Source organism: Indicator indicator, chromosome 5 (genome assembly GCF_027791375.1).
Source record: "Indicator indicator isolate 239-I01 chromosome 5, UM_Iind_1.1, whole genome shotgun sequence".
In the NCBI taxonomy this organism is placed as follows: Eukaryota; Metazoa; Chordata; class Aves; order Piciformes; family Indicatoridae; genus Indicator; species Indicator indicator.
The window spans coordinates 15197640-15211759 of record NC_072014.1 but is presented as its reverse complement, the minus strand read 5'-3'; the positions used below and the strand labels follow the sequence as shown (position 1 = coordinate 15211759).

General features: G+C 38.7%; 1 protein-coding gene across 1 annotated transcript; it reads right to left on the bottom strand.

Moving 5' to 3' along the window:
• Positions 1 to 309: 309 nt before the first annotated feature.
• On the bottom strand, positions 310 to 13904 carry NDUFS1 (NADH:ubiquinone oxidoreductase core subunit S1). Its single transcript, XM_054381415.1, has 19 exons — positions 13794 to 13904; positions 12944 to 13011; positions 12614 to 12705; positions 11819 to 11926; positions 10631 to 10707; positions 10457 to 10538; positions 10217 to 10347; positions 9294 to 9479; positions 8708 to 8842; positions 8191 to 8305; positions 7097 to 7242; positions 6436 to 6564; positions 5126 to 5255; positions 4529 to 4689; positions 2870 to 3024; positions 2062 to 2237; positions 1230 to 1364; positions 966 to 1038; positions 310 to 671 (listed from the first exon to the last, which is right to left on the bottom strand). The coding sequence occupies exons 2-19, from the start codon at positions 13005 to 13007 to the stop codon at positions 580 to 582; spliced, it is 2187 nt and encodes a 728-aa protein (XP_054237390.1). The 5' UTR covers positions 13008 to 13011; positions 13794 to 13904; the 3' UTR covers positions 310 to 579.
• Positions 13905 to 14120: the final 216 nt, after the last annotated feature.

The following is a 14120-nucleotide window of genomic DNA, read 5'->3' as shown; positions in this document are numbered from 1 at the left end:
AAAAAAAAAGGGGGGGGAGAGGGGAGCCCAGAAACATATAGATCTCTAGAGCAGCTGTACGTCTGAACACTGATGTAAATCAGGTATGTTTGACTCAAAAGAGGGACAAGCTGCTCTGAAAGAACATTACCAAAATACCATGTTCACATTCACTAGTGCTTAAAGTTAAGATACATGGATAGTGTGAAAGAAGGTTACAATCTAGTATTTTTGCCATGTAGACATGTTCCTAGCAAATCAAGACTTTTACTTCGTTATTTTCATGGAAGTGTGAGCTATACAAATTACGTAGGTAATAGATTGTTTGGTATTATAATTTATTTTTATACAATCGTTGTGTACTCTGCCTGTGGGTACAGTGAGTTGAGTGCTTCATGATCCCTCAGACAAAGCAACCATCCTATAATATCATGGGACTGTTTGAACTGATGACAATGTGAAAGAAGAAAAGAAAAAATACAACGACCTGGCAAATGTATTTTGGAAAAAAAAAAAACAAAAACAAAAACAAGACCAAACAGTCACAGCAGTTAACTACAACAAATACTTGGATGGACATGGTAGCAGTCTGGTTAGTCTCTAGCAGCTGGCTGGCTCATCTACTGCATGAGCACCTTCAACAACAGCTTTCACACACTTGGCCATTGTCTGGGATGCTCTACTGATTGAATCTGAAAAAAAAAAAAAATCAAACATGTCAGTATGTTAAACAGGCCCAAAGAGATTTAGTACAGGACTGTGTTTAAAAAGGATAAAGAAAACTGCTTAGTTGAAAATACAGACAAATAGTCTGAGCTTTATGAGTATTCCAAATCAAGTTTACTGAAGAATTTTGTTTCTTCAAAAAGACTCAAATCCTGCATATCCTCCTAGTGGAAAGTTTTAAATGCCTCATAAGAATCTTGCTGTAAAGCTAAGTAGAACATATTGTTGATTTCTGAGTGGAAAGCCCATACTGTACATACCTGTCATATAGAAGTCTTTTATTGTGAGCTGAGGTGGAACAAGTGGTTCAGCAAGAAGCTGTTGCTTCACTAACTGTGGCAGAAAAAAAAAAAAGGCAGCTTTACAACAGGAACTCATTACAAAGCATTTGTTTATTGAATTCTGCATTTAATGCAGGTCAAAAGATACTTGTAGTACTGCATATGAAGAAGACCCATTTTTAAAAAGAGCATCAAGCTATGTAAGAGCACTAAATCGTGCCTAGATGCTTCAGCTTTGATTACCTTTGACAATTCATTTGCCTGGTTGAAGTAGTTAGCTTCTTCCACATCATCATATCGAACCAGATTAGGAGATACTTCTTCTAAACGCTTTCGTATTTGATCAAGGTTCTCATAAGGCAAAGTCAAACCAGCCATCTAATTGATTGACAGAAAGAAATGCTATCAAGTCTAGGCATTTAATACCTAGTGTTTTAGATTATCAATGCATTAACATACCTGAAGTAAAATCAGGAAAAATCTGCTCCTGAAAACACAGGCAACTATAATAATGTACAAACTCAAGCAGCCATGGAATTCTGCTGGACTTCTCATGCCCACATCCCAACATGAAAAAACTAGGCTGTCCATTTTGTTATACAAAGGAAAAAAAGAAGTACTCTTCTCCTTCCATACAAATGTCGCTTGTACTGTTTCCCTAGTTTACCATCAGATGAGATCAAAATTGATGCAGTTATCAATGAACCCTGTTCCTAACAATACTAGATTGTCTTCAGAGTTCATGTTGCTTTTTTTCTAAAAAGAAACTGCATCCTCCCACCAATTTCCTCTGTAGCACTTCAGGAAGATTTTCTGAATTTGCACACAAAGCTTCACCCCTTACATATTCCAGTAGCATACAACAGCTACAATATTAGTGCTATCCTCAAAAAGGAAACTATTTGATTTAACTTACAGAATTAACAAAGGATTCTATATAAAACATTACTTCTTAGGACTACAATCAGCTGTTTCCCTGAAAATGGAACTCTTCTGTGGAAACACTTTTCAATATAAAAGGAATTTAACCTCTGGGTATACTTTTATTAGAAGCAATTTATAACAGCAACAGTACCTCAGAGACAGCTCTAATAATTCTCCAGTCTTCCCTTGCCATTCCAGGTGGTGTTACTGCTACTCTTGTCTGCTGGGCCCTACCTTCAGTATTCACATATGTGGCTGTCTTCTCTGTATATGCTGCTCCTGGGAGAATAACATCAGCCATGGGAGCTCCCACATCCCCATGATGTCCTAATAGATGGAAAGAGGAAACAGTACACAATTATACAAGATGCAAATAAATCAAAATACAAAGAAACACTTTGCTAACACAATTTAGAATTCCTGTTTACCCAGAAAAAAAAAAAGATTCTAAAGTCTGCTTAACCAGTAATATAAAGTCTGACTACTCTGAGATCTTGCTTGCCTAATACTCTGGGGAGAATGAATGGACTAGAAGCAGTAGGAAACAGTTGTTGATTCTCTACAGCCACTCAGCTCTGGGGGACTCCTCAAACAAGGATGCTTAGTGAATTAAGACCATGTTTTGGTGTGACAGAACAGTTAGGGATCAATGCCATTTTGTCTGCCAGCTTTGAATCCAGAAGACCTAACTAGCTTACAGCACTTTAGTGCTTATCAACAATAGAACCAGGTTACCAAGTAAGTAACCAGTATCTCAGTTATGTGTTGAATTTAAAAAAAAAAAAAGTCTTTATGGACAAGACTCGTAAGTTGGGTGATGCATCACTTTGATAGAGTAGAGCAGAAATAAAGGCTAGAATTCATCAAAGGGTAAAATATATTTGTAAGATATGCCAGTGCTTGAGCTTTCTATCCAGCTATGAGACAGCAACATTTCTTAAGTTACATCTACTGATTACCTTGATAGATGATAAAACAATCCTTTGGCAAATCCTGGCGTGTTATACAACCTGAATCTGCTCCCAGGAGATACAACACTTTGGGAGGATTCTTCCTGATTGTCTCCACTCCTGGTTTGAAGCCCAGATCCAAAGCAGCTACCTGGCTTGCCACCCTGTAAGAATAAACACATTATGACTTTAAGTTAGTTCAGAATTCTCTCTCATCCATCAGAATGGACTTAAGTTCTTTTTTTTTATTAAATATTACAAAGGGGGATTAAGAGGTCTCCAACAGTAACAGGACAAGAAGGAAGCATAGTCAGCTGAAAATTTTGACATGAGTATTTGACAGAGTATCAGGTTGGTTTTGCTTTTGAACAAACTGATGACATTTGAAGAAATCTTGCCTATTGAAGATGGAATAGAAAAATAAAGGCAAACATTCCAACTCAAGGCCTAGTGGCAGGCAGCTCACTTGTCATCTGGAACATCAAGGTTTACATTTCAGCAGGAATTGAACTCAAAAGGACTTTAATTTAGGGCACTCAAGAAGATGAAGTATCAGCTACTCTGAAGAATCTAAGGCTTAAGACCCCCATTTCATCCCTTCATTTATTCACACATAAAATACTTTTAAAGAATGAAATAATTATCTTTTTTTGGCAGTCTTTTCCTTTTCCAAAGGAAGTTTTGCATAATCCTGCATAATCAGGTGCCAGACTTAAAATTATATTTAAAAAATAAAAGCCTCTCTACAGATTCTTCACTGTTACTCACATTTGACTGACATAGTCAGACATGTACATTCCAGTAAGTTGCTTCTTACACTTAAGGTAGAGAGGATGGTGCACCAAAACCATGAAAGTCAGTAATATGAAAGACTGCCAAGTCACATGTAAAAAAGGTGTTGTCAGTGTTCTTTAACTCATCAGTCTTTTGGTATTAAATGTTTCAGTTTCAACAGCAGGATTTTCTATTCAAGTTTCCTTCAGAGGACTAAGCCCTGCTCTTGCTACATAGTAGTTTAATGTCTTTGAAGCTGCTTTTGGCAGGACTTTGAGTCTGTGATCCACACACCGTGACATTTGCTGAAATACTTTTTCCTTTAGAGAGGTTATCAATTTGACAGACGGAGCTTTAGAGAGTGAGGAAAGACTGTCTGAAGAGAAGCTTGCCTATTAAAAGGAGTAATATCCCAATAAATAACTTGAGATCAAAATCCCTGAAATTAAAAGCTTTGAAGCTTTTCTATTTTATATTCAGTCAAAGTAAAAGGAATATTATAAGAAACTATATTATTGAAATGGACTTGCCATTTTGTTTGGTTTTCTTCTTCTGGATAAAAAACAATCATTTTAGCAAGTAACATGGGTCTGCTGTGCATTTTACTGAGCAGTAGGGTAATGTTACTAAGCTCTCTTGATTTCTGTCCCTCATAAATTTTACATTCCACATTTAAAAATAATAGATTTAGCCTGAAAAGTTTGCTAGGTTAGGGAAGCCGTTTTTATTAAAAAGTTTCTGCTAGTTTGTACCTCTATTTTTTATATTCCCTGCAGCTTCTAACCTTGTTAACTGCTTCTGTGTACTCAAAGAAACGTGCACACATACATTGTGGTAATTTGTGTAGGCCCAGCTTGAATGAAAGTGGCTCCCAAAAAAAACTTTAAAGCAAACCTGTGGAGGATGTTCATGACTTTCCAATCAGAACCAACATCACTCTTAGTCCTGGCATTTTGTGCAATGGTAGAAACAGCTGCATGAATAGCTGCTCCATCGCTGCGCTGCAGAGCTGCACTACCCACCACCACCATTGGCTTTTTGGCCTGATCGAGGACCTGTGCAAGTAAAGAATCAAGAAATTCATTCCATGGCTCTGAAGACAAGTTCTCAGTGCACATAACATAATAAATCCCATCACATCTACACAAATCTCCAACCCAGAGCAACTGCTATAAAGAGTAAACTACCCTGTCAGTACAGAACTGTACCCTTGCTAAACAGTCATTAGTTCAACAGCAGCTGAACAGCCTGCTTTACGTAAGGAAATATTTCAGGAGTTTCCTATTGCTGCAAAGTTTTACACATCTGAATATATTAAAGAGTTCACACATACTTGGTGTGCACATTGATCACTACCTCATTTCTGCATGTGACTCAAAGCAAGTAACTCCACAGCAACATGGTACTTCTCTTCAAATCTATCACTGTGGGGAGCTTATTATTATTATTTAAATCTGAAATTTAACAGTCAGCCTCTTAAGTTGTGTTTACCTTACAGAATGCATGTTTCCCAGAAGCAATGTCCTCAAGTATCTTTGGGGACTCTCCTAGATGATCGTATGTGTATGTTAAATTCACAGGAGACCCGACAAGGGCCACTTGCAAGTCATTGTGAAGCCAGCTGAAAACATGGCAAACATTTTATAAAAAAAAATTTAAAAACACAGTGTTTTACTCAATCAAAGCCACTAATTAAAACTTTATCAATACCTTAAAATAGGGCAAAAAGTCTTTCAAGGGAATTTAAATGGAATTCGTTATTTTGGTAACATGGAGCGTAGCATTATTGTGACTGCTAAACAAGCTTAATGTTTTTTTAGAAGGACTATTTATCTATGCATATTCTGGGACCACTGCAGCAATATACCTTACGTGGTAATTTCACAGCTCAGTTCCTTCCTTTCCTCAAACTTTTGCCAACTCAGTAAAAAAAGGTTTCACAAAATGAGATGCTACAAATGTAAGCTGTATTTTCCAGAATTAGGCAAAACCAAACCAAACAGAATAAACCACCACACACCTACAGCTACTATTAAGTTTATATAGCCTGTCTTAACCCTTAGTTACTTCAAAATTCATGTTAAGTCATTTGTATGAGGAAAAAATTCTGAATTTGACAGCATTCACAGTTTTAGAAATCCACTGATTTTGATAAACAGAAATATGTAACTGGTTGGAAAAAGATTTACAATTTCTCTTAGCACAGACTTATAAAAGCACAAGAATCATTCATAAGTTTAATTGCATTTTTTCCTCTCAAAACTTAAAATGGTTTAAAATTAGGTATTTTGGAAGATCTCAACATTATCAAGGTCAGGCCTTCTATAAATCTCATTTGTCTCCTGCTGACATATCTTAAAGTTGAATTAGTTATGTTCATTTCTTGCCAAAGAAAAATGTTAAACTTGAATGACTACTTCTAAAATCAGAAAGTCTGGTTTGTTACAATACAAAAAGCAGCAAACCAGTGCTGAAAATAATTATTTAAGGAATGTTTTAACAAACTTCCGTAAGACAGAAAATCTGAGGTGTCTGTGTAATGTGTAGAAAGGAATAAATGTCTGAATATATGAACTTAACGTGAAATGTCAAAGTAAGAATGAACAAAACACTACAGAGAGAAGAGGCACCCTTTTTCTACACATATATCACCAGTCTAAAAGGTGAACTAAAAGGTGAACTAAATCCAGTGAGTCCATCTGGATGAAAGCTCTCAACTTACTACCTGAAGCTCCACTTGAGAGCCTCTGTATCAAATCCAGATGGATCTACATGTTTATTCATCACCAAAAAATACAAACCTCTTTCGAATTCTAGCATTAAAAAGCGGTGCCTCAAAGCGTGGATTGGTGCCAACCAGAAGCAGGACATCTGCCTCCTCCACTCCAGCAATCTTGGTATTAAGCAGATAGTTAGAGCGTAAATCTGTGCTATAACGAAAAGACACAAGAAAGAAAGAGAATAGGAATTCAGTAAAGGGAAGGAATGAATATATGGTAAATATTTCTTCATCTCAGGAAGAGGAAGAAGTGATTTCTCAATCTGAATTATTAACCCAGTAAAATATTAATAGAATTACAACGTAGGTATTTCCTACATTTACAGTTATTGTCAGCCTTCACAAGCTTAATCTGTTGTTGCACAGTTTGTAAGATTGTAATTCCACTGTAGTTGTCACAAAATAAATTTCAGACTGAATTACCCAACAGAGTTTAACTGGCTTTTAGTAGCCTACTGTTAAACTGCAGCAGCCTCAACATACAGTAAAGAGTGCAATCTTTGCTGTAAGAGAGACTATCAATAAATACTCTCTATAAATCAATACTGTAAATTCAAACAAAGCCTGCTAATGCATTAGCAATTGCTATCCTTGGTCATTTCAGACTCTGACAAGGAAATGATTTGCAGACAGGAAAGTTGATTAACATACTAATTACATACTAGCTTTGTTTGAACTCTTACCCAGCCCCAGCAGTAGGGAAGACCTCTTCAGTGCAGAGTGTATCACAATTTACTCTGTTCAGTAAGTCTTTCAGAGCTATTAGTGCTTCTGCGTCCACCAGTCCTCCTACAATTGCTGCTACTTCCTTACCGTCAACTGCCTGTAGCTGGAGAGAGAAAGTATAAACATAAGCTAAAGAAACCATTGCAATAAATTCCCATTTGGCTCAGGTAAATGTTTGTTACATTAGGATGTGCCAAAGCCAGACGTGCAACTGCTGGTCTAATAACAGTGTCTGCCTTCTGCAAGGCAGCAACTCCAAGCCCTTCAGAATTCATGGTAAGCAATGAATAGTTCTCTGTATTCTATGCATTTCTCTCTCACCTGAGTGTGTCAGATGTGTCTAATTCTCATTTGGTGTGGTGAGGAGAGGAAGATTGGTGAATGCTTTCACTTTAATGAAGCTACAGTGCAGACAGAATGCAAACTTCCATAAAACAAGCTCATGTAGTAAATTCAACTCAAAGGTATCACCTAAGAAGCAGTAGCTTTCATAACAAACCCTGCTACTGTAGCATGGACAGAAACTTCTATGAGAAAAGTTGAATTGCAGTTATTTCAATTCTACTTCATCCCACAAAATTTTTATCAACATCCAGTGCAGTGATGCAGCACTTCATTTAAGCAGCAATCACCACACAGAGAAAGCCCTGATGCAAGCACAGTTTAAGTAATACAGAATAAACAGCTTTGATGGCAGAAGTGGTGATAGCACAGTTTAAATAAATTTAAAACTTCTTCAGACAGATCAAAGTTCTTCCTCCTAAATTTCTGAAGGAACAGTTTAGTTTCCTGTTTAAATGAAGGTAATTTCTCTACCAATGCCCAGATGAAATCACAATAAGGCAAAGTTCTTCAGACAGTCTAATCCATGAAACCAGAAATAATAAAAAAATAAATTTAAGTAGAAATACAGTGGATTAGAAGTCAAATGCTCCCTTCTAACCTTAAAATAAAAAGCCCTTTTCTATGTAACCGTTTTCATATTAACCATTATAGTATGTCCAGATTTAGAAATTAATTTTATGCTACATATATTGAAAATTGTTCTTACCACACCAGCAACACGAGTTAATACATCCTCCCATGAGGCATAAATAAATAGTCCTTTCTCATTTTTGATCATTGGCTGAGTAAGCCTCTGGCGCTTCAGACCATCATAAGCAAACCTAAGCGAACACCACTAATATTATTAAAGAGCAGAGACAAAGATAGTTTGGTATACTAAATATTTTCTAAGATTGAGTTTTCTAACAGCTTGAATGAACATAGAAGAGCAACACAAGAAATATTTCCCCTGAAATTTTTTCTTCTCAAAAACAAGCAAAAAAATGTGATACAAATAAAAAAAGTTACTGGGAAAAAAATAAAGCTACAAACAGAAATTAGAAAACTCAGAAACTTCATTTATAGTATTAAAAACATGTTTTACCAGTTATTCTTCACTGTAACTTCACAATACTAGCAGTGGGATGCAGAAGTCAGTGCTATGGTGCACATTTTTGTTTCTGCAAAGTGTGCTTCTAATGCATGCATAAACACAGATATGGCTACAAACACCTCTCACACACCTTGTTTTGTCAGAAATCCATTCCTCATTGATATCTTCATGCAACCTTGGCAAAATTCTCATCACTTCTCCAGTTCTTGTGCTCACTACAATGTTACTTCCAAGTGCATCAAGAACATCAACTGACTCAACCTTCCTGTTTAGAAAAAATAAACCATTTGCAGTTCCCTATATACGAGCAGCAACAAACTGCGTAACAAACAAACGTTTAGCTTTAGATAATATGCATGTAAGAGTTCAGTTTCACAAGGTATTTTAAACAATATCCCAACAATTCCTGAGTTAATGAATTTGAATTTTCCTTCATACACGTTTTTTTACTAAGCAATCAGCGCAATCTACCAGTCCAAATCATTTTAGGGCAAAAATCAGGGCACAGTCTACAAACCGTACCAATCTTCCTTTTCTTGAATGAGTTGTGAGTCAGTAACAGAATTGGTATTACATTCAGTCTATGGAAAAGTATACAACAAAACGACAGAGAATAAAAATCAGAGAAAACCCTTAGTATCACAGATGGACATATTCTAAGATAAAGTGTATGGCAGAAACAGAGATACATCTGCAGTTTGAGTTAAGATACATACCTTGTCTCCCATGGACGTGCAGTAAAGGCATATGGCTTTGAAGTAAGAGCACCAACTGGGCATATGTCAATAATATTTCCTGATAACTCAGACATGAACATCTTTTCAACGTAAGTACCAACTTGCATATCGTTTCCTCTTCCGGTCGTTCCCAAATCATCTACCCCTGCAACCTCACTAGCAAACCTGGTTGATGTGAAAAAGAATGAAAAACAAATCTGGAGTGCACAACACCACCACAGCATGGTTTTAACCCATCTCATTTTCCTAATATAAAATGTTAACCTTACACCTGAAATACAACATTAAGAAAAAAACCAATAATTTAGATACATTAGTCAGTGCCATCACATGTAGGACTCTACATCTGCAGAATTTTCGTTCAGACAGGGCTACAAAAATTAGGTGGAGTTAAATCAAGAAACAGAGCTGTTTAGTGCTCATTGAATTTCACAGTCTGAGTCTCAGGTTAGTCCTGACTAACAAATTCTTTCTAGAACTAGGCAGGTACCTTGTATTTTTTTTCATCTGGCTCAGATTAGCTGGTATTGAATCTCAAGACTATAAAACAGCATAAATATACCTACCAGAGACTGTCAAGAATAAATAGATCTTGCAACCACAGCTGAGGAAGTCACTTACTGTTTTAAAAATCTGTTCTGCCACTAACACCATGGGACCAGTTCTGCCCTATAGAATTCTGATTCCGTTTTCCTGTTTTGACTCTTATTTCTTTCATGACAGCTGTCTGGTAGCTCTGGGAAACCTGCTATCGGTCCCCACCAGAAAAAAATTTCTTAATTACAGTTAGAAAAGAAGCTTTCAAATGTATGACTGCCCCTCGTGGTGTTTCTTTCACAAGTAACAGCGGATAGAAAGATGCCTGTCTGGTACGCTCTCCGGTGAAAAAGCAAGGGCGTTACCTGATACATCGAGTGCACTGTATACACCGCGTCATGATTGTCTTGACTAACGGGCCAATGTTCTTGTCCTCCACAGCACGTTTTCCCTCTCTAAATCTACTCCTATCACTGCCAAACATCATTGATTGATCCTAGAAGAGACAACAGAAAACAAACATACCCAGGCTGCTGGAAAGCACAGCCTTACCTAAGAAAAGAGTATTAATGCGTAAGTCTACACAACTGAATTGGATATTGTACCTGTAGATCACATTCTCCACCTTGATCACAGATAGGACAGTCCAATGGGTGATTTGCCAGCAGGAACTCCATTACACCCTCTCTGTTGGATTCAGGAATTAAAGTGAATGTCAACGTTTTATCATTTAGCAGATTGTATAACTTAGCAGCTATAAAAAGCTAAAACAAAGGTACCTTGCTTTCCTGGATTTCTCAGAATTTGTCAGTATGTTCCAGCCCTTCATAACTGGCATGGCACAAGCAGCAACTGGCTGCAATCATCATAAAAAGCAAGCACAAACATAACATATTTCTTCTCACTATGGGCACAAACCCAAACCTTCCCCTCCCTCCAAATTCTGTTATTAATTTAACATGTTGTTCCTCTGCAAGGAAAAAAATTAGAAAATCTAACCAATAAAGTAACTAGAAACCATGTTTATTAATCTGCTACATACAAAGGTTAAATTGGTTACGATTTTTAAAGCTGAAAAATTTAGTTTCAGGTTCCATTTCAAGTAGTAGCAAAAAGAAAGTTTTAATGGATACAAGGCAAATCAAAGAGATTCAGCAGAGGTCTGTAGAACTTCTGGCACTGAAGCTCAGGCAGTGCATTGTTTACAAGACATGTATTTGGACAAAGCCTGTGTAAAGAGTTTTAGTATAAAATTCTTCATAAGGTTACTCATAACTCATAAGGTTAACAAAAACTCCTGCTTGGGAACTCAATCCCCTCCTACTTTACAGTCACACTGAGACAGATCATTACAACTTCCATCTTGAGTGATAACCCAACATTTCCAGGGACACAAACCTCAAGCTATGGAATTCAAGTTGAGGTGAGCTAGAGAGTTTTATATGTGAATATAAATGGGTCATTCAAGACTGAATACCAAAAGAATGCCTCAACTATGCGCCCAGATTTCTTAATACTGCTGAAGACAAAGTTCAATCCTGAAGTCAACTACTATTTTACAACAGAATTCAGTAATGCACTAAACTACTAAGTAAATACAATGTCTACTTCATTAGAACAAACCTGCAGACACTAATCCTACAGCTGCATTCATAAGGTATCTCTTTGTGTAATATCAGCAGAAAATGTGCTGTTGAAGCCTAAATTACAGAACATAAAAATATATCTGATGGAAAATGCACAGTTATCAAATGCTCATGTCCAGCAGCAAGTAATCTGTAAGAATCTGAGAACTGACTTTGATCCAGAGGCAATCACTGTGGCCCAGTGGGGGAAAGGGAAAAAACTGCTCTGAGTCACTAGATGAAAACAATTTGTGCACTAATGATAGTATGATTATTTGCAAGATTTAAAGTAGGCTTTAAGTGCAGCAGAAAATTGCAATTCCTGTGAAATACATAGAATACCTTTGGAGCTTTCTCTATTTCCACAAGACACATCCTACAGTTTCCAGCAACAGAGAGACGATCATGGTAACAAAAACGAGGAATCTGAACTCCAGCCTTTTCACAGGCCTAGAAGAAATAAGAAACAAAAGGAAAATTTTACACTAGATCCCTGCTGGAAGTACTCTAATTTCTAAATATCCAAAGAATGAGAAATACATTTTTTAAGTAAACAGTATGTACTTTCACATTCTAACTCATTATACCACATCCCCATTTAATGACTTCTTAAAAAGAAGATTAGAAAAGAGATCTACTTGAAATGTTAAATATGGGCTGGGAGATCCAGATTACATTTCTTCCCACACCAAGAGTAAAGGCAGCGAAGGATCAGCAATCTGAATCATAAGAACTAATAACCAAAAGGAGGCCATCCCTCATTTACCTGAGACACCACTTTAGTAAGATACAAAATAAAAACGTTCTGAAAGACTACCAGGTCACACACAGTTCAGAGCTAGAACTTCAACCAGAATTTATCAAAGTCTGTTATTGCATCACATAGATTTTTGCAGTTGGGGTTCATGTTGCATGCATCTTCTTTCAGCCAACCATGGCAGATGCTTCTTTTCCAAACAGTGACTCCCCAAAGGATTTCTGGCACACGAAATCACATCACAGTCAGTGAAAACACCCTTTAGAGAATTGCAAGAAACAACATGAAGGGTTTTGGGTTGTTTGCTATATAGAATAGAAGATGTTGACAAGCGATGAGTCAGAGAGTCCAAATAAAATTCAGCATGCCAGCCCTCACACCTGAAGTACTGTGGTTCCTGGGTTCACCAGCACAGGATGGCCATCTACAAACACCTCTATTTGGTTGCTGGCTGCTGTTGCTGTTGTACGTCCTAAGAGACATGGAGAAAGAAACCAAAAAAAAAAAAAATCAGTTACAGCTAAATACAAACCATCCAATCCCATGCTTCTTATCTTACAGTTATACAGTACTGATACAATTCCAGTTCTAGAAACAGTGCAACATAGAACTCAAGAACTGCAAAGTACACATACACACCCTTCAACAAGTCAAACACACCTGAATTTTAGCACTATCAATACACACATGCATAAACTAGAGACCCTTACCACACACTTTGGAGGACTGCGCAACCCCAGCTAAGGTCCTGCGAACAGCAGGTAGGCGAAGCATGGTCCTTTGACAAGAAAGAAAACAGCACTGAATTTTCGTGAGTTCAAATGTTTACTGACAGGTTTTTAATAGGCAGAGTAAAAATTTCTACAGCAGTTGCAAAAAAGTGTGTCGAGCTATGCTGCTTTCCTAAATTGCAAGACAGAGATAATTTCCTGTAACTTCCTATTCTTTATATATATATATGTCATCTTACATTATCACAAAATCTCAGAATAACAGGTTGGAAGGGACCTCGAGGATCACCCGGTCCATCCTTCTTGGGAAAAGACGCTGAACGTCACGATGATGAACAGCAGGCAGCCCAGCTCAAGCCACTAAACTCTGCAGGAGCTGCCAGGAGCAGGAAGGCCGCGCACCCATCGAGAACAGGCGGCAGCTTCACTGCAACAGGATCGTGTTTACAAACTGGGCAAAACCACACGACAGGCGCTCCACCGCGGCGGCAAGGGGCGGCTGCGGGCAGGAACCAAGCAGGCCGTCCACCTGCAGCGGGCCACGGCGCAGGGCCCCGCCCGCCCCGTTCTCCCGAGTCCTGCTCCCCTAGGGTCGGAGCCAGGACCTTGCCAGACAGCTCAACTCAGCCCCGAGCCCCGCATCCCCGTCCCTGCCGGCGGAGCTACCCGGCGGGCCCCGGGGCGCTCCGCCACAGCGCCGGAGCCGAAGGCACAGCCCGCGGCAGCGCCACCCGACGCGGGGGTCACCTTGGAGGCGCCTGCCCCGCATCCCTGCAATCCCGGGCTCACCAGACACCGCTGCCGGCCCTGCCGCGGCGGCTACCATTACCTGGCGCGAGACGGACGGTGGAGGTACCACGACCTTCCCCACCGCTGCACAGGATACCGTCCGCCTTGGCCTCTATGGCGGCCGCCTCGGGCTTTTCCGTCGCTTCCCAAAGGCTCCTTCGGCAATCTCCGGAGACAGCACCCTCAGCGACGTCTGTCGCTTTCTGACGTGTGAGTTCGGTAACCTTCGGAATTAAGCACTTCGGGTATTTCCGTCAGGTTATCGGCCACCGATAGCACTCGGCAATTTCCGCCGTTGTTCTGCCGCCTTTTCGGCCACCGTCAGACGCGTCATCGTCAGCAATTTCTTTGCTCAAAGCGGATGTGT